The 24776-nt window shown below is 43.9% G+C and overlaps 2 protein-coding genes across 2 annotated transcripts in view; both read right to left on the bottom strand.

Moving 5' to 3' along the window:
* LOC147885843 (B3 domain-containing protein Os06g0194400-like) overlaps window positions 1-5925 on the bottom strand; it is a 46938-nt gene extending 41013 nt beyond the window's left edge. Inside the window, exons 1-5 of the mRNA XM_087396774.1 lie at window positions 5848-5925; window positions 5579-5638; window positions 5319-5417; window positions 5181-5209; window positions 4923-5082 (exon numbers count right to left, since the gene is read on the bottom strand). Of these exons, the coding sequence (XP_087252900.1) occupies window positions 4923-5082; window positions 5181-5209; window positions 5319-5417; window positions 5579-5638; window positions 5848-5925 (426 nt within the window). The remainder of the gene's footprint in view (window positions 1-4922; window positions 5083-5180; window positions 5210-5318; window positions 5418-5578; window positions 5639-5847) is intronic.
* An 11388-nt stretch (window positions 5926-17313) lies between these two features.
* On the bottom strand, window positions 17314-19191 carry LOC147885842 (polyphenol oxidase I, chloroplastic-like). The gene is made up of 2 exons (XM_087396231.1): window positions 18434-19191; window positions 17314-18205 (listed from the first exon to the last, which is right to left on the bottom strand). The coding sequence occupies exons 1-2, from the start codon at window positions 19189-19191 to the stop codon at window positions 17314-17316; spliced, it is 1650 nt and encodes a 549-aa protein (XP_087252357.1).
* Window positions 19192-24776: the final 5585 nt, after the last annotated feature.

Raw genomic sequence — 24776 nt, 5'->3', positions numbered from 1 at the left:
TGGAGTGACATAAGTGCTGGTTGTGCTCAGAATGGGCATGGCAAGGCAGCCCTGCAACTGTTCAGTGGAATGCAAGTGAAAAAAAGTCTCTTGATCTCTTTATTTGTTGATAGTGCACTGTGTGGATGGGACTTCTCTTCATGTTGGTTTTCGATTTCTGCTTATCTCCTCCCAATCTAGCTGTGATACCTTCATTTTGATTTCAAAGAAAGGTTTTTCCAAATTCCATGCACACATTATTGTCATGAGGATCCTTCCATTACTTCATAAGCCTTACTTTACGAAGTTGTCATGTCAGGTTCATTCATATCCATAAGCAAGGCCCTCTCTCTCTAGGTGACATCAGGAGATGTCGGCCTCTAACACCCCCTCTCAGCTCCTGGATGGAATAGAGACGCTAGGGAGATGGGTGAATGAAAAGCTCGCAATATTCATGAAAATTGAAAAAAAAGCTCGTGACAAAAAGCTCACCAAAAAATCACCCCCCCAGAGCAACAGCAAGGAGTGTTTGCAGGGGAGCCCGGTTGACTCTCACCCCATCAGTTACGATTGCCCTAAATGGGTCATTCATAGGACAGCAGGCAGAGAGCAACCAGGTGGCCTCAAGAGCCACTCTAAAAATAGGAGGATGGGCCGACACCCGTAATTTTTGGGTCGCACCAACTCAAGTAGCGGACATCATCTTGGGAGCTTGATGGTGGCACCAGTTCGAAGTTCGCGCAGACTATCAGAACCAGGGTTTGGACCTCAAAATTCCAAGCCACGGGGGCAAGTTCATTGCTTGGTTCAAAGACACTTTGCCTCGCCCTTTGATTTCCACAATCCAGATAGCACGCGAGATTCGGAAGGGAGGAGAAGCATACATCGTCTATGTCAACGCGATCAATACAAAAGTTTCGAATATGACCCCCGAGCAGGAAGCTTTGCTTCAGCAATACCAAGACATTTTTCTCACATCGAGCTTGCCTCCAGCCTTACCACCCACTCAGCCAGAGGACCATCGTATTGAGCTTTTGCCTGGATCATCACCTCCCAGCAAGCATCCTTACCATCTCAACAAGACAATGGAGGAGAAGCTTGAGCAGCAGTTAGAGGAGTTGTTACGCAGTGGCTTCATCCGCTCTAGTAACTCACAGTATGCAGCTCCGATCCTCTTCGTCAAGAAGAAGGACAATTCAGCTCGGATGTGTGTGGATTACCGCGCACTGAGCTGACCATCAAAAGCAAGTTCCCCATGCCACGAATCAACTACATCTTAGAGCATCTAGACGGAGCCAAGATGTTCTCGAAAATTGATCTGAAGAGTGGATACCATCAAATCTGGATTCATGAGCCGGACATTCAGAAGACGACTTTCCACACAGAAAAAGCCCAGTGATGCCCTTTGGACTCATAGGGGCACCCGCATCCTTCAACCGTATGATGCTTCGAATCTTCAAACCATTGATTGGTAAGAGTGTTTTTGTGCTTCTCGATGACATTCTGATTTTCTCAAAGGATCCAGAATAGCATGTGAAACATGTTCAGTAGGTTCTTCAACTTCTGAAGGACAGCCAGTTATACATCAACACCAAGAAAAGCAGTTTTTTCTCGGAAGAGGTACATTACTTAAACTACATCATCACTCCAACAGGTGTTCGCCTGGATCCAACCAAAGTGAAGGATATTATGGAGTGGGAGATGCCTACCACATCACAAGAGATTCAGATGTTTATGGGCATTTGCCAGGCCTACCAGAAGCATATCAAGGATTTGGCAAAAATTGCAGTACCCATCACCGATCTTTTACAGGGGGTAAAAGCTAGGAGACAGCCTATCACCTTTACTCCAGCAGCTCTTTCAGCCTTCGCCCAGCTGAAGGAGGCAGTTACTACAACACCGTGCCTAGCATTGGCACAATGGGATCAACCCTTTGATGTACGGACGGATGCCAGTGACTATGCCATTGGAGCTGTTCTAGAGCAAAACGGTCACCCCGTCACATTCAAGGGACGCAAGTTGCTTCCAGCAGAGACCAAATACTCAGTCTATGACAAGGAATTATGTGCAGTCATCCATGCCCTCAAAACATGGAAACATTTTCTCTATGGTCAGGATTTCACAGTTCGCACAAATCATCAGGCCTTGCGATGGCTTCAAACCATGCCTGCCGCTCAGTGGTCCAATCGACAAACCAAATGGAGCCAGACTTTTCAGCAATTTGGCGGCATGATCGAGTATCAGCCCGGCTCAAAGAATGTTGTGGAAGATGCTCTTAGTCGACAAGGGGGAATGGTCACCTCTATTTCCATAGTCCTGGAGTCTTTGATCGAAGAAATGTGCAACTAGTACCATACAGATGCGGATTTTAAGACACCTTGGTACAAAGTCATGCTTGTGATGAACACCTAGGCGACTATGCTATACATGACGGGTGGTTATTCTTCACAGGACGACTTTGTGTGTTGCCCGCATACCGTGTTACCCTCATACCGTGCTACCATACTCCATGATATGCGCGATTCTCCAGCAGGCAGACACAGAGGCGTCGCAGGCACTCTCGAGAAGATAGAGCGCAAATTTTTTTGGCCTCATTTGTGCAGTGATGTTCATTAGTATGTGTCTCATTGCCAAGTGTGCCAACAAGTGAAGGTATCTCATGGGAAGCTACCAAGATTACTCCATCCCCTTGAGATTCCGAACCAACCCTTTGAGCAGATCAGTATGGATTTTGTTACACACCTTCCACCGGCTATTGGTACCAGGAACAACATGTGCCTTACCATCATTGACAGGTTTAGCAAGTTTGTCATGCTGATTCCATGCAAAGGTACCATCGACGCACAAGACACAACTCGTTTATTTCTCCAATGGTAGTATCCGATGTGTGGCATGCCCCGTATCATTGTGTCCGACAGGGATTCCAAGTTTACTAGTCAGTTTTGGGGAGCCCTGTTCGACAACTTTGGTACCAAGCTCAGTTTCTCCAACAGTTTTCATTCGCAGACCGATGGCGAGACAGAAATCTACAATAAGTTAGCTTTTGATATTCAGAAATGCTATGTTGTGGATGCCCAATCCCACTGGGAAAAATACTTACCCCTAGTTCAAGGGATCCTCAATGACACCCATTCTTCCAGCGTGGGTCGGACTCCCTATGAGGCAGCTTTCAGCAAGAAGTTTAAATCCCTTCTCACCAGGACATCCAAGAAAGTATACGAAGCCGATCGCATCACAGAGACCTATGAGTAGATCATGGAGTCCGTAAAAGACCGCATTGCCAAAGCCCAGGAGACCTACCGAACGCAAGCCAACAAGCACACGCGTGATGTAAGCTACAAGGAAGGGCAGTGGGTTTATCTGCGGATCATGGAGAAACGTCTCAAGCAGATTGGAAGGAAATGTCCGAAGCTTTCTCATCAAAGTTTTGGACCCTTTCCAATCATCAAGGTGGTGAATGATGTAGCCATGAAGTTGCAGTTACCTTCGACATGGACCATGCACCGAGTATTTCATGTGTCTTCGCTCAAACCATATATGGATCCGGCACTCACCACAGTACCAGATGTGGAGCAGCCTGAAGTTGTAGATGAGACCGAGATCATTGAACCAGAGCAGATTTTACTTCATCAGTTCAAAAGGGGAACAAGAAATCGACAACACTTGTACGCTGTCAAGTTCAAACACAGGGGCTCCCACGAAGCACCATGGGTGGAGGAAGATTTCCCGCAGGCTATCCAAACCTCCTTGCAAACTACAAGGCGGCTTTCTCTCTACCCTAGTTCAAGTTTCAGCAGAAGGGGATGTCACAGGCATCCACAGCCCGTGGCCTTACTGGACTGCCACGCAAGCAGCCAGCGCAGCAGCAGCCTGCACAGCAACCGTCGCAGCAGCAATCGCGGCAAAGGCACCATGTCAGCAGCCAGCTGGCTGCCACGTGGACTGGTCGGTGCCACGTCAGCCCAGTCAGTGGGCAGCAGTACGGTCAGCCATTCTGGTCGGTCTATTTTGAGACCCAAGGGGGCCTATAAAAAGCAGCCCTTTGGCCTTCATTTATCATCCACTCCTCAGGCCTTCAAGCCTTTAGAGCAACAGAGTCAGGCCTCCCCGCAGCAGACCAGCAGGGTAGCCTCAGCCTCTTCAGGGATCTAGTGAGGATTCACCTCCTCTAGGTAGTCTAGTCTTCTAGTTTTGCAGTGAGGGTTTCAGCCCCTCCATACAGTTGTATTCAGCCCTTTGGGCATTCATTATTCAGTTGTATCTATTCAGTTGCAGTTATCTATTCAGTTAGTATTGAGCAGGAGAGAGAGTGAGGATAGTCTATCTCCCGCTACAGGCATACTATGCACACCTTTTGTACAGGGATTTGGTCCACCATTGGAACAATAGATATTTACTATTTCTATCCTCTTGAGCATAGTTCAATTACTGTCTGCATCTCTCTATGCACTTGTAGCGTTGGCTGTAGCAAGCAACCTCCATCTCTGTTTTCTAACATGTGTCTAAATTGCACACTGCAATTTGCATAAAAATCTCCGTTTATATACTAATATAATTTTATTTATAATATATTTGGAAAACAAAAGGTTCCTAAAATTTCTAGTTTGAAGAGTTCCTACAAACTTGTGGCAGAAACATTAAAATTTATCGTCACTACTAATGTTCCTAGCAACCAATGTAATGCAGTGATCCAACATGTTTATAAAGCTAGACAATTCATGGATCCTTGTTCATAGAAACCTTGTTTCAGCAGCTTTTTATGTCCTACAAAGATTAAATGGTCATATGATGGCATCTTTACTGCTCCTCCCATTGACAATTATTTCTGTCTACTAACCACTAGCATAATTCTTCCTTCCTTCAACAAACCTGTCATCAATCCTCTTTATAGCTGTACTTGAATTTCTGGCATGAATAAGACCACTAGGCATCAGGTATCTCACCAACCAAAAGCAGCCGGATACATGTGATTGCAACATCAACTTCACAAATGATGGATTACTAGTTTGTAGGCCTTCTCTCACTTTCTCTGCTTTGTTTGCTGCTTTGAGTCTTTCTCTATCAGATGCATATTGTTTTGGCAGACGGCTTGAGCAACAATAGCTGCAAGGAGGTTCACACATGCTTCCAGGTACTAAGTATGAAACCCACAAGAGATTTACTGGCATCCATAATAATGAAATGGAACAATAAAATTTTACCTTCTCCTAGCTGGGGGTAGATCAAAAACCTGGATGAATCTGAAGGATTAGTATTGGATTGAAGTAGGCCCCTGATAGTTATGTTACGATGGAAGAACCACAAAGATATTCTTGCATTTCAGGTCATATTAATTGCACCTCTCGATAATCAGGTTTTGGACAAGTTGCAACACGTGTGGAACGACGGACTTCAATGAATGAAGTCTCCTTGGGAGCCCGTGCTTTGCTTGTCCTACACTGCATGAAAATGTAAACATGTAACTGAGTAGTTTCAATTCTTGTGCTGAATTTACACCCTTCCTGTAACGGTCCAGTAAAAATCCGTTTTGCGATTGACTGGATATGGAAAACACAACAAAAGAAATTAAACATGCTCAAAACATGCTCAAAATAATTACAGTTGATGCCGGATAAGCGCTCTTTGTTAAACTTTCAGAAAGATCACATAACCCAAGCTCCTGCAATGAGAATCAAAATATCAAACCTTTTCTATTTGATATTTCTGTAAGAATAAATACAGCAAAGTATGATTTTACCTAGTATTCGAAGGGGGAGCTAATTTTGGAGACTACCGAGTCTCAACAAATAAAGAAAAAAAATCCTACTTATATAAAAAGAAGATGAGAAAAAGATTGCAAACACTTGATTGCAAGCAAATAATCCTTACTTGCATACGTTTTTTATTCTCCTCCAACCGTTGTTTGCGGATCTCTTCATAAGTCATAGAGACATCATTTGGCTCCATTCCTAATAGATCATAGGTCACAAGCTTTTACGGTTGCTCTCTCTCTCTCTCTCTCTCTCTCTCTCTCTCTCTCTCTCTCTCTATATATATATATATATACACACACACACACACACTTGAACATCATGGATTTTTCGAGCCATGGGGAAGTTCTCGTTGTTGGGGACTTCAACACAAAGATAGGTACATGCTAGGTATCACTTTTGAATATTTGTGATGATTCTATCTTATTACCAAGATATCTTATTCTGTGATGATTCTATCTTATTACCAGATCTCAGTATAGACGAGGCCAAGATGTCTGGAGTCTCTGTGAACAAACAGGCCCCAGTCACATCCTATGGACATGCTCGGCAGAATATATGAACTTATCATCTATAATGGCCTAGATCGTCGGCTCTCCTCAAGCAGTTGACTTGCTTCCCATATGGGAGGGGCTCCATCATAGTTGACTATCTCATGGGATCTCCTGCCTTCACTACTGACTTCTCAGTCTCACCACCACCCCAAGAGCAAACCACACCTATCAATCTTTTAGTATATATAGACATGCCTACGTCACACAATACGACACCATCCACACACACTACTTACCAAGACATCGCTTTGATCACAAATTAAAACCCGAATACTCCACAAGTTTCTCCGATTTACTAAGAGACATTGACCGCATACCGTTCCTACAGGATCGAGCTGTCTTGATCACATGCTCTCTCCATCAGGCCGCTCTACACACTTTCCCAAAAACCACTCGATCATCCACATGCCCCCTAGCACCTCACCTCAGTCCTGCAATAGCTGGTATGATGACGAGTGTAAGGCTTTGCGCCGACAACTCTGACTCAAATCTAAGCATCACCTTCTGAGTGAGACAAAGACCATACGCGAGTACCACCATCTGGTCCACCAGAAGAAGAAGGCTTTTGGCTTCCCGAACAAGTAGGAGTTAATTTTAAAAAATTCAATAACAACTCTAAAGACTTCTGGTGGAGATTCCTTGAGCAGCAAGCCCCATCCCCTCTCACAACACCAAAACTTGGCACTATGCATGCATGTTGTATGACGTCCCTAATGAACTAGCACCTAAACACTCACATGTACAATGCTCCACCTCATGCACATCCTTCACAGCAAGCAATGAAAAATGCACAACTCTGAAGCTTCTTCACATCAGAGTGAAAGATCATGAGGGCCTACGTACTAAATTCATTCCATATGGAATCAATGCCTTGGCCCCGATCTTAGTGAAGCCTTTCAATAAAGCAATTTGCACACGCTTCCCACACTCTTGGACCCTTAACACCATCACCCCCATTCACAAGGTAGGAGATCCTATGATCCCAAAAGACTACAAGACCATAATGATTGGGCGTGTCATGTCCAAGATCTATGCATCAGTGCTTGATGCAAAAGTTTTCCTGGTTGCAAAGCTTCAGGGTTTCACAGCCGTGGGACAAGCAGGCTTCCGAATAGATCACTGGACCATGGATCAAATACTTACTCTCAAGGGGGTCATCAAAGAGGCTAGGGCACAGAGACAACGGGCTTACTATTGCTTTGTGGATTTCCGCAAGGCATTTGACATAGTGCCAAGGGTCCAACCCATCAAATGTCTACACAAGTTGGGATACGATCAGGAGATTACCTAGGCAATCATGGCACTATGAGAGAGTCTCAAGTCGTGGTTCTGGACAGGTGTAGGGTGGACAGAGGAGATCATGAGTACTATGCTCAAACAAGGTTGTCAATTATCACCAACCTTGTTTGACCTATACATAGATGAGCTTGAGACCCTTATTGGGACACTAGGAGGGGTTGGTTGTTCCCTAACAAGTTCCTTGCTCCAGATTCTCCTGTACGTAGATAATGTGGTCATGCTCTCTTCCTCAGTAGAGGGTCTCCAACGGCACTTTGATGAACTTCATACCTTCAGAACTTCATACCTTCAGTAAGAAACATGCTGAAGGACAACCATGGTAAAACAAAGGTCATGATCTACAACACATCCTAGACAACCATCCACAAAGACACTTCACCCTAGGAGTATTGCCGGTGGTGGTTGTTGCATCCTACACTTACTTGGGGGTCTTATTCTTTGGCCCGATCTTCACGATGCGACCAACACCACATGCCCAATTGAGCAGGGGGTGCGCCACACTGGCCAGATTAGAGCGATAGTGTTTTCATTCTCACTTCCAGAACCCCAGACCAAGACCCTTCTCTGACTGTTTGATCCAACCAATAGGCAAGTATGGAAGCCCTGGTTGAAGGCCAGACCTATCAAAGATAGAGTGGGCCGAAGTTGAGAGGCTTTAAGTTCTCATGCTTTCACGGATGACTAAGCCCTCAATCCCAAATCAGATAGTCCTGGCTCAGTTCGGAGCATTCCCACCACAGGCACATGTGGCGTTTCAGGTTATCACGTATCTATGTTGCATTAGGCAATATGGCTCCTACACCACAGGGCAACGTCGCCTTCCTTGGTTGGCCTTGTCCTTATCCATGGTAGTAGTGGCAGAGGACGACCAAAGGTGTTGGTATGCATGCACATGTAGATAGTTTGAGAGCTTGGGGCAACACATAAACAGGTTACCTGCCTTCCAGTACAGCGTTGAGGTCCTCTCACATACCATGAGGTGAACTAGGTCATCCAAGAGAATCTCTTACCGTTACACAAGGCTTTCTATTTTTCGAGCAAAACCATCTGAGCATCCAAGCAAATTGAATCAGGAATGTATTTTTTTGCCTCAAAGTTCATGAAATGAAGCCATGCATAGGGACCCCTTTTGGGAATAAAGGGGCCTTTGGGCATTTTTTCTTTACATTGCCCATAATGGGCAATTTAAAAAAAGGCCCAAAGACCCTTTTCTTCGAAGAAAGGGTTTTCGGGCTGCTTTCTTCACATGAAAGCAATCCAAAATTCCTTTTCATTGAAGAAAGGAGTCTATGGGCCATGTAAAAAAAATAGGCCTAGAGACCCCTTTCTTCGACGAAAGGGATTTTTGGGCTGCTCTTTTTCACATGAAAGCAATCCAAAAACCTAATTTCTTTGAAGAAAGGGGTCTTTGGTCCTCTCTTTTTTACATGGCCCATAGACCCATTTCTTCAGTGAAAGGGAATTTTTGGGTTGCTTTCATATTAAAAAGAGCAGCCCGAAAACCCCTTTCGTCAAAGAAAGGGATCTCTGGGCCTCTTTTTTTTACATGGCCCATGTGAAAAAAAGAGGCCGCCCTTTCGTCGAAGAAAGGGATCTTTGGGACTCGTTTTTTCACATGGCCATCTACAAAAAAAAGCCCCAAAGACCCCTTTCTTCGACGAAAGGGGTTTTTAGGCTTCCCTTTTTCACACGAAAGCAGCCCAAAAAGCCTTTTCTTCTACGAAACGGATTTTGGGTTGCTCTTTTTAACATGAAAGCTGACCAAAACCCCTTTTGTTGAAAAAATGGGTCTTTGGGCCTCTTTTTTTTCCATGGGCCATGCAAGAAAGGCCCAAAGATCCCTTTCTTCGATGACGAAAGGGATTTTTAGGCTGCTCTTTTACAATGAAAGCAGCCCAAAAACCCCTTTCGTCGAAGAAAGGGGTGGTCCATGGAAAAAAAAGAGGCCCAAAGACGTTTTTGGGCTGGTTTCATTTGAAAAAAGTCAGCTCAAAATGGTATGGCTACTAATAAGCTTCACAAGCTCCTGCAAAATTTTGGAGTAATAAGAAGAGAGCTCGAGCATTGTAGGCTTGGGCAATTGGCAAAACCGAGCAATGATCTACTGACGCTCCATCTTGAAAATGTTGTGCAGGCATTTGGTGCGCTCTTCAACAAAATGATTGAAGGCTTTAATTGCTCGGTCGTATACTGATATAACGGGCTGCACTAGCCCAAGTACACCCTAATGTATAGATCATGGGGGAGCAATGAACTCAACTTCCTCCATCAGCCAATACACCTGATATCATATAGGCATCTCCTCCCGACCCCGAACTCAGTGCAAAACTTCTGAAGGCTAGGATAGCTACAAGGAGATCCTATGTTGGCAAAATTAGCTCAACCTCCAAAAACTGCTCTGTCTGCACTCCTGCCTTACTTGTGTCCACCAAAATTTTGACTTGTACTGCAGCATCTTCAAAATTGCAGTACGTATGTGTGGCTGTGCTTCCCACACGGGAGGGGGGGGCACTAGTGTAGTAGATTACATCATGGGATCCCCTACCTTCACTTCATGTATCACCGACTTCACCCTAGCACCACTCCCTCTAGAAGCTGATCACACATACCTATTCTTCACTATCGCCACCCACGCTTAGCCACACACACCGCATAGGAAGAACGACACCTACCACGACATACACTTTGATCACAGCCTCTCACCGGCCTACTCTGGACGCCTAAACAGACTCCTAACCTACATCGATCACATACCACTCATAGAGGACCGTGCTGCCCTGATTAGTCGCACACTCCACGAGGCTGTCCTCCAAATCTTTCCCCACACCACACAGTCCACTAGACCACCACCTCTTGGTTCTGTACCCTGCAACAATTGGTACGATGCGGAGTGCAAGGCTTATCGCCGTCAGCTCTGATTTGAAACCAGATGTCACCTCCCAAACACACCAGACACGGTACGCAAGTTACCGACGTCTCGTACGTCGGAAGAAGCAGGCATTTCTTCGTCGAAATGAGGAGAAGCTGCTGCACATCTTGTACAGTAGCAACTCTAAGGATTTTTTGCGGAGATTCCTTGAGCGTAGGTCCCCATCACCCCTCACCGACACGAGAGTCTGGCATACGTATGCACACCATCTTTATGATGTCCCACACTAGCCCACTCCAAATCTCATACACACACCTCGCCCCACCACTTGCACGTTGTTCACTAGAGGGGGAGTCAAGGACGCGACATTGAAACTGCACAATGGCCGAGCGAAGGATCACGAGGGGCTATGCACTGAGTTTATCGCTTATGGGATCGACACGTTAGCCCCTAGCAAAGCTATTCAATGACGCTATTTGCCTTGGCTTCCCCCGCACCTGGACACTCAACACCATCACCCCCATCCACAAGGCAGGGGATCCCATGGACCCGAGTAACTTTAGGACTCATGATTGGACATGTGATGTCCAAGATCTGTGCAGCTGTATTGGATGCATCGGTCAGCCTGTTCGCAAAGATGAGAGGGCTCAGAGCAAAGGGTCAGGCCGGTTTCAGGTGAGACCATGGGACTATGGATCACATACTCACACTCAGGAGTGTCATTGAGAAGGCCAGATCACGAAAGGAGAGGGTATATTGTTGCCTTGTGGATTTCCGCAAAGCCTTTGACACAGTACCTCGAGCTCGTCTCATCACACGCCTACAGACACTGGGATTTGATCAGAAGATCATCTGGGCAGTCATGGCACTACGAGAGAGTCTCAGACCGAGTTCGAACAAGCGCAGGTTGGACAGATGAGATCCTGAGTACCATAGGGGTCAAGCAGGGTTGTCCCTTATCATCGACCCTGTTTGGCCTCTACATCAATGAGCTTGAGACTTTCATGGGGGCGTTCGGAGGGACCAGTTGCTCACTTGCCAGGATCATCATCAGGATTCTTCTTTATGCAGATGACGTGGCACTCTGGTCATCTATACCCGAGGGGCTCCAACGACACCTGGATGCACTGCAGGCTTTTTGTTTATCCCATGATTTGGAGGTCAACCTTGGCAAGACCAAGGTCATGATCTTTGACACCTCTCGAGCAAACATGCAACGGAAGCAGGTTACTTTTACTTTCGGTGGGTCACCACTTGAGATCGTATCCTCATACACTTACTTAGGGGTCATCTTCTCCGGCCCGATCTTCACGATGAGACCCACTCCGGCTAGAGAGACAATGCTTTCACTCCCACTTCCAAGACCCTCGGACCAAGGCTCTTCTCTTCGACTCCTTGGTCTGACCAGCCGGTATGTATGACAGCCCTTGTTGGGGGCCTGACATGTCAGAGATAGAGTGGACACGGGTGGAGCGCCTGCAGATCCTCATGCTCTCACGAATGATCCGGGGGAAACCGTCTGTACCACATCACATCATTCAGGCCGAGTTTGGTGCTTCTCCACTCCAGCTAGATGCAGCCTTTCAAACCATCACATATCTACATCGGGTTAGATCATATGGGGACTACACATCAGGGAGACAGAGGTTGCCATGGTTGGCTCTTGATTCCTCCATGAGGTTGGCAGCAGAGGGAGATGAGCGATGCGGGTATGCACGGACTCACAGATGGTTTGTGAGACTAGGGTTCCACATCGATAGGATACCTCCTTTTCAGTACAGTTTAAATGCCCCTCCGGTACTCCGAAGAGGCCAAAGAAAAAAGAATAAACAAGAGGACGAGATTTAGAGTCATGCATAGGCGGAGGGTGCCATATCCACTAGACCTTGCTCTTCTCCCCAAACACATGTCCCATAATTGGCTACAAGAAGCTCCTCATGAGGCCAAAGATGATGGAGAGGATGCAACTGATCGAGAGCAGGAGCTTGTAGTCGGATGTATGCCACATGTAACTTTATGTTTGTACTTAATTTGGGTATTTTTGATCAAAATCGCTACAAAAATGCATCAGGATTTTTTAAAATTAGGTTCTTTTATAGTACAAAAAGTATAGTGCAGTGTGGTTACATGCATGGCATTTTCATGTGAAACACGTCGATTCAAGGAGAGTCACATATGATTGTGGAGTCATGGCTAACTTTGTACAAGATAGCGAAGCAAGTGCTTCTGATACTGATCTTCTCTGCTTGCACTTAGATTATTTTGGGACCATACGTGACATCTATGAAATTGATTTTAGACGATTTAGTATTTTTATTTTTTATGTCAAATGGTTTAGAACTATCTACAATGGTCCCAATGCTACAGTCAAGAGAGAGAGCTGTGGTTTCTTTGCCATTGGCTCTACTAGACCTTGGACTGATGAAAGTGATACTTTTGCTCTTCTAGAGCATTGTGAACATGTACATACTAATCAACTGATGAAAAGCTAATATCTTAAATTTCAAACAAATGTAGATGTTCCTATATATATATATATATATATATTTATACTTGAGCATAAATGAATATAATTACTAGCACCTAATTTGTATCTTCAATGTAGGTGGTCTTTCATCTAGATCGTTTGGATCCAAGATGGTGGTACGTGGTCTAGGTTGCTCCTCGAAGCAAACATATGTTTGAAGATAGGAATGTGGATATGGAGATGCTAGCAGAACATCCAAATAATGATGCCGATGGATCTAGGTAAGAGGATGAAGATGACGATATGGGCCACTAAGAAGGGACTGTAATGGAGGAAGGTGGAAATCACGGCTTTGGTAGACATACAATAGGGGATGATGATGTAGGTGATCAATTGTATGTAAACCTTGAGATAGAAATATTTGGTGTGCAAGAGTTGGCTCAAGATGAATCTATCGATGTAAATTCTATTGATTCATAGTTTTGACATCGACGAGACTTCCTTTGTGTAATTTGGCCCTCACATTTTTGTAGTGACATTTTGTACATTAATTTGTATCTTAAGTTCACTATCAATATATGAGTGCTTTGATCTCAAATTTGGTGTACATACTCTTATTTTTTTAATCTTTCAAATGACCAAACTTGTGGTCCAAAATTATTTTGGGACGCTTGTAAATGATGCTCTATAAAAACATTGGTGTGGAAAATTCTACCCCAAAGTCAGTGAAAGCATCGGTGCAAGGGTTGGTAGTGGTCACGGTTTGTAGGTCGGTATGTATGTCGACATGGGGGTCGGTATATACCGACCTGTATACCTACATATATGCCGACTACCATACCAGACTGCTATTTTGACATCTACACCGACACCTTCCATGCTCGCTAACCATACCGACGATCTTCATGCCCGTGTCTGCAAAGCATCAATAGACAACCTCGAAAAGAGGCCCGTGTCTTGTAGTGGAAGCCTCAAATTAATTCCTCTACAGCCCCTCTATGGAATAGGGACCCAACTTGGCTATAGATATGAAGTACTGAAATTCATTAAGAACCATTGTCAAAGAACTGGCTTCCCCCTTCACCTGGGTCCTTCATCTGCCTCATTCACTCCATCAAATGTGCTAGCTTGATTGTGCCTACGTTTTGGTAGACAAGTTTTCATGTTTCATGTGTAAGCGACTGTAGTTGTTTTGCCTTTTTTAGCATGGAATGCATCTTGATTCCAAATTGAATTTGATATGTTGCCATCAAGAATTTGAGTAGTTAGTTATTTGAGATGAATAATGGTATATTGCTTCTTTGAAAAAATAACGAGGTAGGCGAGCAAAGAGGGCCGATGTTCCATTCTAGACTAGTATTCATCATACTGTGGAGAAAAATGGCTTTACTATACCAAATGCTCCTATGCAATCAAGATGGAGTGGCATCAATGAGTAGAAAATGGCATGACAGGTAGGGGAGAATGGAGCGAGGAGTAGGTGGAGGATCAACATTGTTAAAGAGGTTTCTTTTTGTTGATAATTGACCAAAGGCCAGAGTCAAAGGCATTGGTGAATGTAAGGAGAAGAAAGTGTTTCAGACACAAGGGCTTGACTTGCACTGTGAGATGGCATGAGGAGAAGTTGCAAAAGGCAAGTGCTTCCTTTGGAAAGGGCAAAGGATGGATGAATATTTTCCTCCGTGTCTTCTTATATTTCAAGTTCATGAAAGTTACACTTCCTCTTGATATTTTAGCATATCTCTGACTCAACTTCTCAAGTTGTCCAGAAATAAGGGCTTGCAAAAGGTGAAGATAGGTAGTCAAAGCACAACATCTAAGCTTTTCAACGCTGATTGTAAATGCCAGAAATTCCATATCTATATATGTAATCTATAAGTAAATCCATTTTCTTTTCCATAATAAGATTACATTATATCCATAGATTATTTTTGAAATTAAATCATTGCGAGCAAACAAGCTTCTTCAATTCTTATTGCTCTAAGATAAAAATCAATATTTATCCTAGAACAAAGCTTCTCTATCATAAGCTTCTATTTGAACATTTGCCAAGAGTTTAGGGGTCTGCCTTTCCAACCAATGAGGCTATATACCAACATCTAGAATGAATGCCTAACCCGTTGTAGATGGGTCATGCTACTGGTCATGAAAAAGATAAGATGTAGTAAGATCAAGAAGCTGAAGGAGCATGGTGAGCTAAGGAGGATCCTGCTATGATACCAAGTAGAAAACCATGGTGGGAGTGAGAGAGTAAGCAAGGAATCATACGATAGAGACAATGCGGACAATGCACAATGTAGATTGGTAGCTCATTGGTAGATGGTAAGCAAGTACAATGGTGCCACTTTATAGGTTGGCTGGCCTTATCTTCTCAACTCAGACATATCACTCACAATGTCACTTTGGAGGGAATCCTTTGGACCTCATAGATGATGTGACACATGAGAAGAATCTAATCTGGGTCAACTTACCCTAAATACTCACAAGTGGCACAACTAACTAGGCCACATTCATACCAAGAGCGACGGACTCTTTTAGGCCTAGTATTCCCACACCTAAATATCCCAACATAGGAAACCTAAGGGAAGGAAGACCTAAACGCTTGGGTGCTTCTCAAATTTGAATCTCCTATTGTTATTATTAGTTTGAATTCATTTTGTGATATTGAACTTCACATGTATTCAATTGCCTTCCATGGTCACAAATTTTCGAGACAAGCATCTTGCCCCAAGGTCATTTGACTAGTTTATTCGTTAATCACACTTTTGTTCTTTCTATGCTATGCTTAGATTGACTTTCGATAAGCCACCGGTTAAGTTATCCCCTTAAACCGAATAAGTTTGTTTTTCAAACTTTGACGAGTCTCATATAGTATAGAACTTAGAACTATGCAGCTTGGTGGATCAAATAGTCCAGTCCACATTCTCGGGTTCGGGTCTATGCATTTGCTTGTGATCATCTCTTTTCTCTCTTAAGGAGAGGTTTGGGGGAGGACGATTGGAGAATTGTGCCTCGTTAGATCACAATGGATCATTGTGTGCCTTTGGATGCTTTTTTGGGGAAACGTTCCAAAAGTGGTAGTTAACACGCGCATGTAGCGGTGTCCATTTGTATTCATCTTGCATTATTGTAAGTGATCCGTATTCCTTCATCGCTTGCTACTTCGCATTCCTTCATCGCTTGATCCGTATTCCTTGATCGCTTGCTACTTCATCTGGCTTTGCCTATCGAATCCGCAGCCATGTTTAGCAATATTTGCGAGCTTTTTTGGAGTGTGTTGATTACGAAATTCATCATCTATAATCAAATTCATCATCTAAGTACCCCTTTTTAGACCTGGGTTTTCTGAAAATAAAGCTGCAGACTCATTGAGTGCACGCTAGGTGAGCACTGCGAATCGAGAAATCTTACAGGCAGGCAGATATCAATGATGAAGAGTCTGGGAGTGTCGTAGGAAATACAACCGTGTCATAAAAGGTTCAGCGCATTATCAATGCCTATGGAGAGTGAGAAACAAGTAAAGATGTGGATTTTCAAATTCGAGAAGTGTCTAAGAAGGTATTGTATTTCATCTTGAAATGAAAGCGGGATAGTATTCTGTGGTGCATCAATTCTGGAGTAAACAACCTCCCAAAATATTTTATCAATGATGCTAAGCAATCCTTTTCTACGGAGGTAGGCTATGGTGGCGAGTCTGGCAGGTCACCAGAAATGATGATAATGGCCCCCTCGACATAAGTTCTGGGGGGAGCAATCTGGAATTAGAGAAGGCACCAGGCACTGGAGGCAAGAATGCTGAGTAAGGCTAGCCATATGGGCTGCCTTTGTTGATGGCAAGAAGCTCCTATAGCATTGGGCGAAAATGTTTAGACGGGGAGGAAGAGCTTCGGAAGAAGAAGTTGGAGAGTAATAATGCTGACAGAAGCCCGAGCAATTGCAAGGCCTAATGGAGGAGCAACAATAGAGCAGAGTATTGGTCCCGGTGTTGTAGTAGGAACTTTTCTACTGTGCGGTGAAATGGATCATGGAGAACCTGAAATCTTTTGATGAGCTCTGAACAGTAGCACCATTTCTTTCACTATCCAAAATTTTTGTAACTTCTCATCATCTTTTCGAAATAGAAGCGACTCAAGGAAAGTAATTGTAACTTGTGGCTTGCCACTGGTCGCACACTAGTTTTAATTATGAAGATAACATTTCGCAACATCATTGCCAATGAAGGAATGAATAAAGGAATCGAAAGAACGATTGTCACCAAACAACAACTCCATGATCCCCTCCAGGTGCATGCAGGGTAGGCAGCCATTGACGGACCAAGTGAATGAATTATTAAATCGGATACAAAAGAATGAATGAATCGACATTTAACAACATGACATGAACCGGTATAGATGATTATTGGTACTCGATCTCCATCCCTTCCAGCTTGACATCCACATGCTGGTTGTTGTGCGTTTTCACCACAATGGTGATCACCACCTTCTGCACCTTCTCAAGCCCGATCTTCTTGATGTTGTCGCCTATCTCCAGCTTGACGTTTGCGAATAAGTGCTTGGCGTTTCCCACATAGGGAACGACGTTGAAGGAGCCCACGTACTCGGCACCGCTGGTGCTTGTGTCTTGATCTGCATCCGGCAGATTGATGAACACTCGGAGCTGAGCGAAGGTGTCCCTCGGTATCTCGACGCCTTGTAACACCAGTACCTCCGCCAGTTCCTCCGCAGTGTTCACACCCTTGGCTTTAAGCAGCTGAGCTGATGGCGCTGCAGGTCGGCTCACGAGTGCACTCAGCCTCTCGCCCAGGTTTATGCTCGTCTGGTCGGGCGATGCTGGACCTATTTCTTTCACGTCCGGCGTCGATGTTGATGCGTTGGTGGCATTGCTGGAGGTTGGCTGTGGTTGGTAATTTATCCACAGCTCGTCCGCCTTCACTGGCTCGTACCTGATGCCGAGGTTTTCAGAGTCCAGAGCGTCTCGTACCTTCACTTTCACCAAGTTCGCCTTCTCGTCGTAAAACACGAATTCTGCGTCCAGAAAGTCAGGATCCGTGTGGTCTTTGCGCCTTGCACCCGGGAGTTTCCTCCAGACCTCCCAAAGCCTGTCGAGATTGCTATGATGAGCAAAGAAAATGGGATCGCGGGCTGCTGTGGCGAACACCCCCATGTCCTCCAGGAGCGGCTGCCGGGTGTCGCCGGTCCAGTAGTGCATAGCATTGTGCACGCCGTTCTCCATACTTCCACCCAGAGGCGCATCCAATACAGTTGAGTTGATGGTGTTGGTACCTACCCTGCCCAGAGACAAGAATTTCATGAGTTTATGAACGTAGAACCAACGGTCCGCCAGGGCTGATTTCCTCGCTGCGTACCTTCTAGTAGTAGTGTACTCGTCCGTCTCGAAAGTAGGAGCCCTAGAAAATATACAGTCGTGGAAAGGCAGAAGCACTCTTAAAAGGTCCTAGGAACATGAACCCAACCCAACCGCCGTACAAATAGCGGGGATATTCAGAGAATCGCACCTGTAGGCGCCTCCCAGAAAGAGCTCCGGTGTTGTTGCAGTTACCACGGATTGATACATGGCATTGAGGTTTTCGTTAATGATCTGCAGGTTACTGGTAGTAGTAGAGAGAGCATTGAGTCGCACCAGCGCTGGAGGAAGGTGAGTCGGGTTGCGTTTGGAATCGTAGAGCGCGGTCCCGTTCTCAGCAAAGGCCGCCGGCATCACGTTTCCTTGTTCCTGGTTATCCCAGTTCCAGAACAAAAGAGAAAAGCTGGGGTCCCCGACGAGGCTCGCCAGGATGCGTTCGTGAAAATACAGATACCAACGATGCCAGGCGAAGAAAAGCCAGGAAAAGTGTATCTGTAGGGTGATATTGCTGCCAGCTGCTTGCATATAGGCTCCATTGCAGAAGGCACAGTGAATATCAGCTTGCCTTGCAAAGCTCCTGGGATCATGAGGCGGAAGAGCTTTCATCAGCTCATAAGCTCTGTTGTACTTGTTCACGTAGTCCTGGTCCGCCTTGTGAGCGGGCCGTCTGATCCTTTTCACCGGTGGATATCGCTTGGAAGAGAACCTGACGGTCCTTTTGGGCAAGGGGAGGCAGCACTGGAAGGTGAGTGTGAGCGAGGGGGGCACAACGGAAGTGGCGGTGGCCGGCTGACACTTTCTGAGGTCGGGAGGCCGGATGGGCGCTCCATTCCCGGGCTGAGGAATTAGTAGAAGGAAGGAGCTGCAGAAAAGAGCAGCCAAAAGCAGGGGGAGTCTATTGGAGAGCATGGAATGACGATGAACGGTTTGGAATTGGAGGTTATATGCGCGATAATCCTTGGGAAAGTTGGGAATGCAAGTCGAATATAGAGCGGCAATGTTTGTAGGGTAGAGGCGATGGAGCTGGGAGGCCAGGTTCTAAGCCGGGGGATATATACGCAATGAAGGGTTGACAATTTTAGATGTCAGCCATGGCTGGGAACTGAGAGGGACGACTTCGTCGATAGGATGACTTGTTCAATAGAAGGTTCAATTCAAGGGGCGCTACTTGATCTATGGGCGGCCACGCGTTCACCGCCACACACTTTTCATGGGTAAGCTAGCTGTGGGAGGCGGGAAGCGTTTTCCATTTCGGATGTTAGCTGTGGAGTTTCATTTTAAAAGGGTTTGTAAGGTTTCTCCCCCTTGTTATATCAAAAGGTCTCTGGTCCCTTAGAGAACAATTCCAGCCATCCGGTTCGCGGCTTTTCTATTGCAGAAGATCGTACATCGCTCTCCATCCCGAAAAATCCCATTATGTCGCTATCCATCCTAAAGGATAACCAAAATGCTGAAATACCCACAAATGAGTGCCCAAAATGAAAATGCCAACGCTTCCCATGGGCCCTGACCCCTCGGACGTCTGTGAATTGACTAAGGAAGGCAATTCTGGAAATGAAAGTGGGTTGCCACGGTAGCCATTTCTTACCAATTCCATTTTCTAGAATGGCCTCCACGGTCTATTCAATAAGAATTTAAATTTTAAGATTTGAGGGCACTTACACATCGGCGCCCGTTGAAATCCAAAACGGACATGTGTGACGTGTTGGGCCACAATTGGTCGTGCAAAAGGGGAGGCACCCATCATCATGGGTGGCCTCCACCCCGTGCCCATGTCTCACCCAAGGTCTGACACCAAGGACCGAACCCTCGCCAGTCAATCATCATTCCAACAGCTTATACCACGTAAGCCACATGACCTTGTAATAAATGCCAGTCACATTTTTATATTCAAGTTCTTTTGGTGTGTAACCTAGCCCTCGGCCATACATTTTCTTCCTTGGGTCAGCGTTGGGTAGTGTGTAACAGCCCTAAGTCACCTCATATGTTTCACATCTTCCATTTTATTGTACCACTTGGAGAGTTGGCTTCTACTTGCAAGTTGCAACTTGTATACCTGTCTTCAAGTTTGAGCACATCACTATTCCATCATAACTCTCTCACAGTGTTGGTAGGGTTGTTACTCTACGAACTCTAGGATGTAGGCTAGAGCTTGTGAAGACTTGAGACTAGTATTCTGTTAGAGCTATATATAGCTTGCCCTAACTTGAACTAGGTCTCACTTATATATATGTAACTAGTGATCAATATGAATCAGTCTTTGGGAGTCTATTTGGTGTGTCTATAATCTCTTCTTCTTCTCTCTCAACATGGTATCAGAGCTACAAAGGTTTTGCTATTGTATGCTCACTGTAATGAAGAAAGACAGGAAGTATTAGTTGTTGATTTGATTACATAGTGCTTTCAGTATCTCATCACTTATTTTCTCTTGTCGATTTTGACATGTCTAACTTGATGTGGTTTTTTGGAGGTCTTCTTGTTGACTTTTGGAGGTCTTTTGGTGCAATTTTGAGAAAGTTATCAGTAGCTCTCGCTGTGCTCTTCGTTCTAAGCACTTAATCGCCCTAATCAGACTTCGGAGCAGAAAGTTACATCAGTTTTCATGACAACTACTTCTTTCTTGGTTTTGTGATCGGCATGCTCGTACTGCTTTTCGCCAACTAAAATACCTCCGTTTCGTGATCGACAAGTTTTGCTTTTCTCCAAAAATATCGTGGTTTCGTGATCAACAAGCTCAAAGCGCTTTCTTGGCATGCATGCTATTTCTAGTGTACTCCCATCTCACATTCTATCATTTTTTGGGGTATCTTGAGTTCTATATTTTCAGAGCGACCATTGTATTCTTGATCATTGAGGTGAGCTCTGACAAATGTATTCTCCCGAAGTATGATGATTGTCAACGGCTTTCCTTCTAGCCAATGATCTGTTCCTTTGTTTCAAGGACACGGTTTTTCTGGTTGGAAAGTGAAGATGTTATTGATACTCGAATGTGATAATCTTTCAGATATTGTTCTTGGTGATCTCGTTTGTCCATCCCAACTTTGTGATGCAACTCCGAATCATGCTCTTGTGACTCAAGGCCCTCTCTTTGAGCAATGGAGATCTGACTCTGCTGATTGGCATTCTCATGATAAAGCAGCTCGTCGGTATATTTTATCTGCTCTACATGATTCTCTTATGTTGGATGTATTTGCCCTTCCTTCTTCTCATGCAATCTGGGAATATCTCGTTTCTACTTTTGAGAAGAAAACTGTCACAGAGGTTCTTTATCTTCGTAATCTTTTGAGTACTCCAAACAAAGTTGGAGCTCCTATGACAACTCATATTGACTCATTCAAGAATATCGTCAATCAACTTGCTGCTACTGGTGCACTTGTTCCACGAAATCAATTGGTGACCTATCTTCTCGACACAGTCCAGGATCCATTATATGATAATATTGTTACCATCCTTTCCAACAAAAACGAGATTGATTTTGATCAAACATGTATTTCTTTGATTGAGTACGCTTGAGCGTCGTAAAGACCCTCATGAATTTGTCATGATAACAATAGATGATGCAGATTCAGAGACAACTTGTGTTGCTCGCAAGTGTCCTTTCTCCAAATATGGACGTGGTGGTCATCCGTATAGAGGTGGTAATTCTTCTTGTCTCAAATATCCTAAGAAACATTGTTCTTACTGTGATAAGCATGGTCATGTTATCTCTAATTCTTGGGCTCGGCAATATGATGAGGAACATGGTGTTACCACTAAGCAACCCCGCTTATCCAATAATTCGCCTTGCGAATATTGTGGCAAAAATCATCCATCCTTTCGGTGTTACAAGAGGCATTATGATCACGAATGTACTCAAGCATATGCTGGTCAACAACAAGATGACCATACGCATCAAGAGGCAAATCATATCTGTTCTGATGTCTCTCTAGAAAGGATACTTCATGTTAGAGATGGTTCCACTTTTATTGTTGATTCTGGTGCTACTGGTAATATGACATATCAATCTCAATGGTTACATAATTATCATGCTCTTCCTCATAAGAAATTGGTTTATCTTGCTAATGACACTACTTGTCAAGTCATGGGTGTTGGTGATTTATATCTTGGCACTTTTTCTTCAACAAGAGTCTTGCAAGGCGTTCTCCATGTTCTAGATCTTTAGAGAAATCTTCTTTTTGTTGCATGACTTGTTGATCTTGGTCTCTTTGTTGACTTTGACCACACACAGTGTCGGATTTAATAGGATGGACATACCATAGCAGTTGCTCCTCAGAATGGTAACCTCTTTCAACTTTCCTTAAATGATGATATTGCTAATGTGGTTATTGCCCTTGGTGATCTGGACTGCAAACAATGGCATCATCATTTTGTTCATTCAGATTTTTCCAAGCTACTTGCTATAAATCGTCATGATCTTGTGGATGGTATGAATCTCCCAGCTCGTCTTCACATGGGCCTCTGTGAATATTGCACTCTTGGCAAGCAGCATCGAAAACCCTTTCATGCATCTACTTCAACTCATTCATATGCTTTATTGGATCTTGTTCACATTGATATATGTGGATCTTTTCCTCCATCCAAGTCTTTCTATAGGTATTTCATCACTTTCATTAACGATTGGTCAAGATATACAACTGCATTTCTCTTGCGACATAAGTCAAAGGCCTTATCACTATTCAAGCAGTATAAAACTGTTGCGAAACTTCATACTGGTTTTCGGATCAAAACTCTTCATAGTGACAACGGTGGAGAATATATTTCTAATATTTTTAATGATTATTGCATTGAGTGTGGCATTCATCGTGAATATACTGTTCCATACTCTCCTCAACAAAATGCTCATGTAGAGCATAAGAATCGCACTTCTCTTGATGCTATGTGATGTATGCTCTTTCATTCTGGATTATCTCGAAGCTTTTGGGCAGAAGCACTTCTGACAGCCATCTTTGTGCAAAATCATCTTCCTACAACTGCACCTTCTGATTAGATATCAATCACAGCTTGGACAGGGGAGACTCCTTCTGTATCACATTTTTGAACTTTTGGTTGCATTGCTTATATTTATGTACCAAAAGAGACACGGAGAAAGCTAGATTTTCCTGTCAAAAAGGTCATGTTCATTGGATATTCTCCGAATTCTGAAGGTTATAAATTCTATGATCCCTCTTCTAAGAAGGTGATAATCAATCGTGATGCCATATTCAATGAGCAGTTAATGGGAGGGGCATGGTCTACCGAGGATGCAAAGGACATTGAGTCCTTACTTCTGCCTTTCCTTTTCTATTTGATAATGATTCCACTTTTGATGTCATTACTACTCATTCATCTAATGGCATCACTGCTACTCCATCTGCAGAGCAATGTGTTGACAATCTTGATTTGGATCCTGCACATACATAGGCCTTTGATGATAGTGTTGATATTTATGTTGATCTGCCTATTGATTTTGAACATGGTTCTACTCATGATTGTGTTCATGACTTTGAAATCATTGATCATGCAATGGTTGCTCATGAAGACCCTACTACTTATACAAAAGCTATCTCTTCTGCACAAAAGAATCAATGGAAGCTGAATATGATTCTTTGATCTCTAAAGGTACATGGGTTCTTACTAAACTACCTCCTGGTCGCACTCCTACCAAATGTCAGTGGGTTTACAAAACCAAAACTAAAGTTGATGGTTCTTCTGACAAGTTTAAAGCTTGCCTGGTTGCAAAAGGATACTCACAAATTGCAAGAGTTGATTATCATGATACTTTTTCACCCGTTGTTCATAGCACAAGCATTCGAGTACTCTTGGATTTTGCTACTCAATTTGATTTGGAGATTCATCAAATGGATGTGAAAACTGCTTTCCTTAATGGAGATCTTAAAGAGGAGATTTATATGGAGAAACCAGAAGGGTTCATACTTCCTGGTTAGGACCATCTTGTTTGTCGCCTTCACCGTGCTCTTTATGATCTAAAACAAGCTTCCCGCTCTTGGTACATGAAAATTGATCAGTTTCTAACATCTCCAGGTTTCAACTCTTGTTTCTCTGACCCCAACTTATATGCCAAATGTCACTACTACACACGGATCCTATTACGACATTTACGTACCGACGTTTAGCGACCGCTTGGCATTAATCGTCGGTATGAAAATCGGGTTTCGTAAATCGTCGCTATATAGCGACTTTTGCTAAAAGTCGCTATATAGCGACACTGAGACAAAATATTATAGCGACGTTTTTACAGAGAGGTTTTTTTTATTAAAAAAGGCCTTAAAAGTTAGTTTTTTCCAATGATAAATTTTTTTAAATTTTCATACATGTTTGAACTCATAGAGAATAAAAAAATGAGAGCATGTACATCAAGCCTTTGAAGCTCATATATTCATGTCCAAATTTGAGATGAGAAAAATCAAATAAGAGCATTTACATCAACTGTTTCATCTTGAGCCAAGTCTAAGGCACCAAGCAAGTCTATCTCCAACTCTATACCGAGTTGATCT

The sequence above is a fragment of the Dipteris shenzhenensis genome, chromosome 25 (genome assembly GCF_047967505.1).
Source record: "Dipteris shenzhenensis isolate YYH24624 ecotype China chromosome 25, Dip_SZ_1.0, whole genome shotgun sequence".
Classification (NCBI taxonomy): domain Eukaryota; kingdom Viridiplantae; phylum Streptophyta; class Polypodiopsida; order Gleicheniales; family Dipteridaceae; genus Dipteris; species Dipteris shenzhenensis.
Note: the sequence above shows the minus strand (reverse complement) of the source record. Positions and strands in the feature narration are given on the sequence as shown.

Coding starts and splice junctions, on each gene's coding strand:
- LOC147885842 (XM_087396231.1), bottom strand. CDS start 19,191: ATGCTCTCCAATAGACTCCCCCTGCTTTTGGCTGCTCTTTTCTGCAGC. Junction 18,206..18,433: donor TTTCTGGGAGGCGCCTACAG/GTGCGATTCTCT, acceptor GTCTCTGGGCAG/GGTAGGTACCAACACCATCA.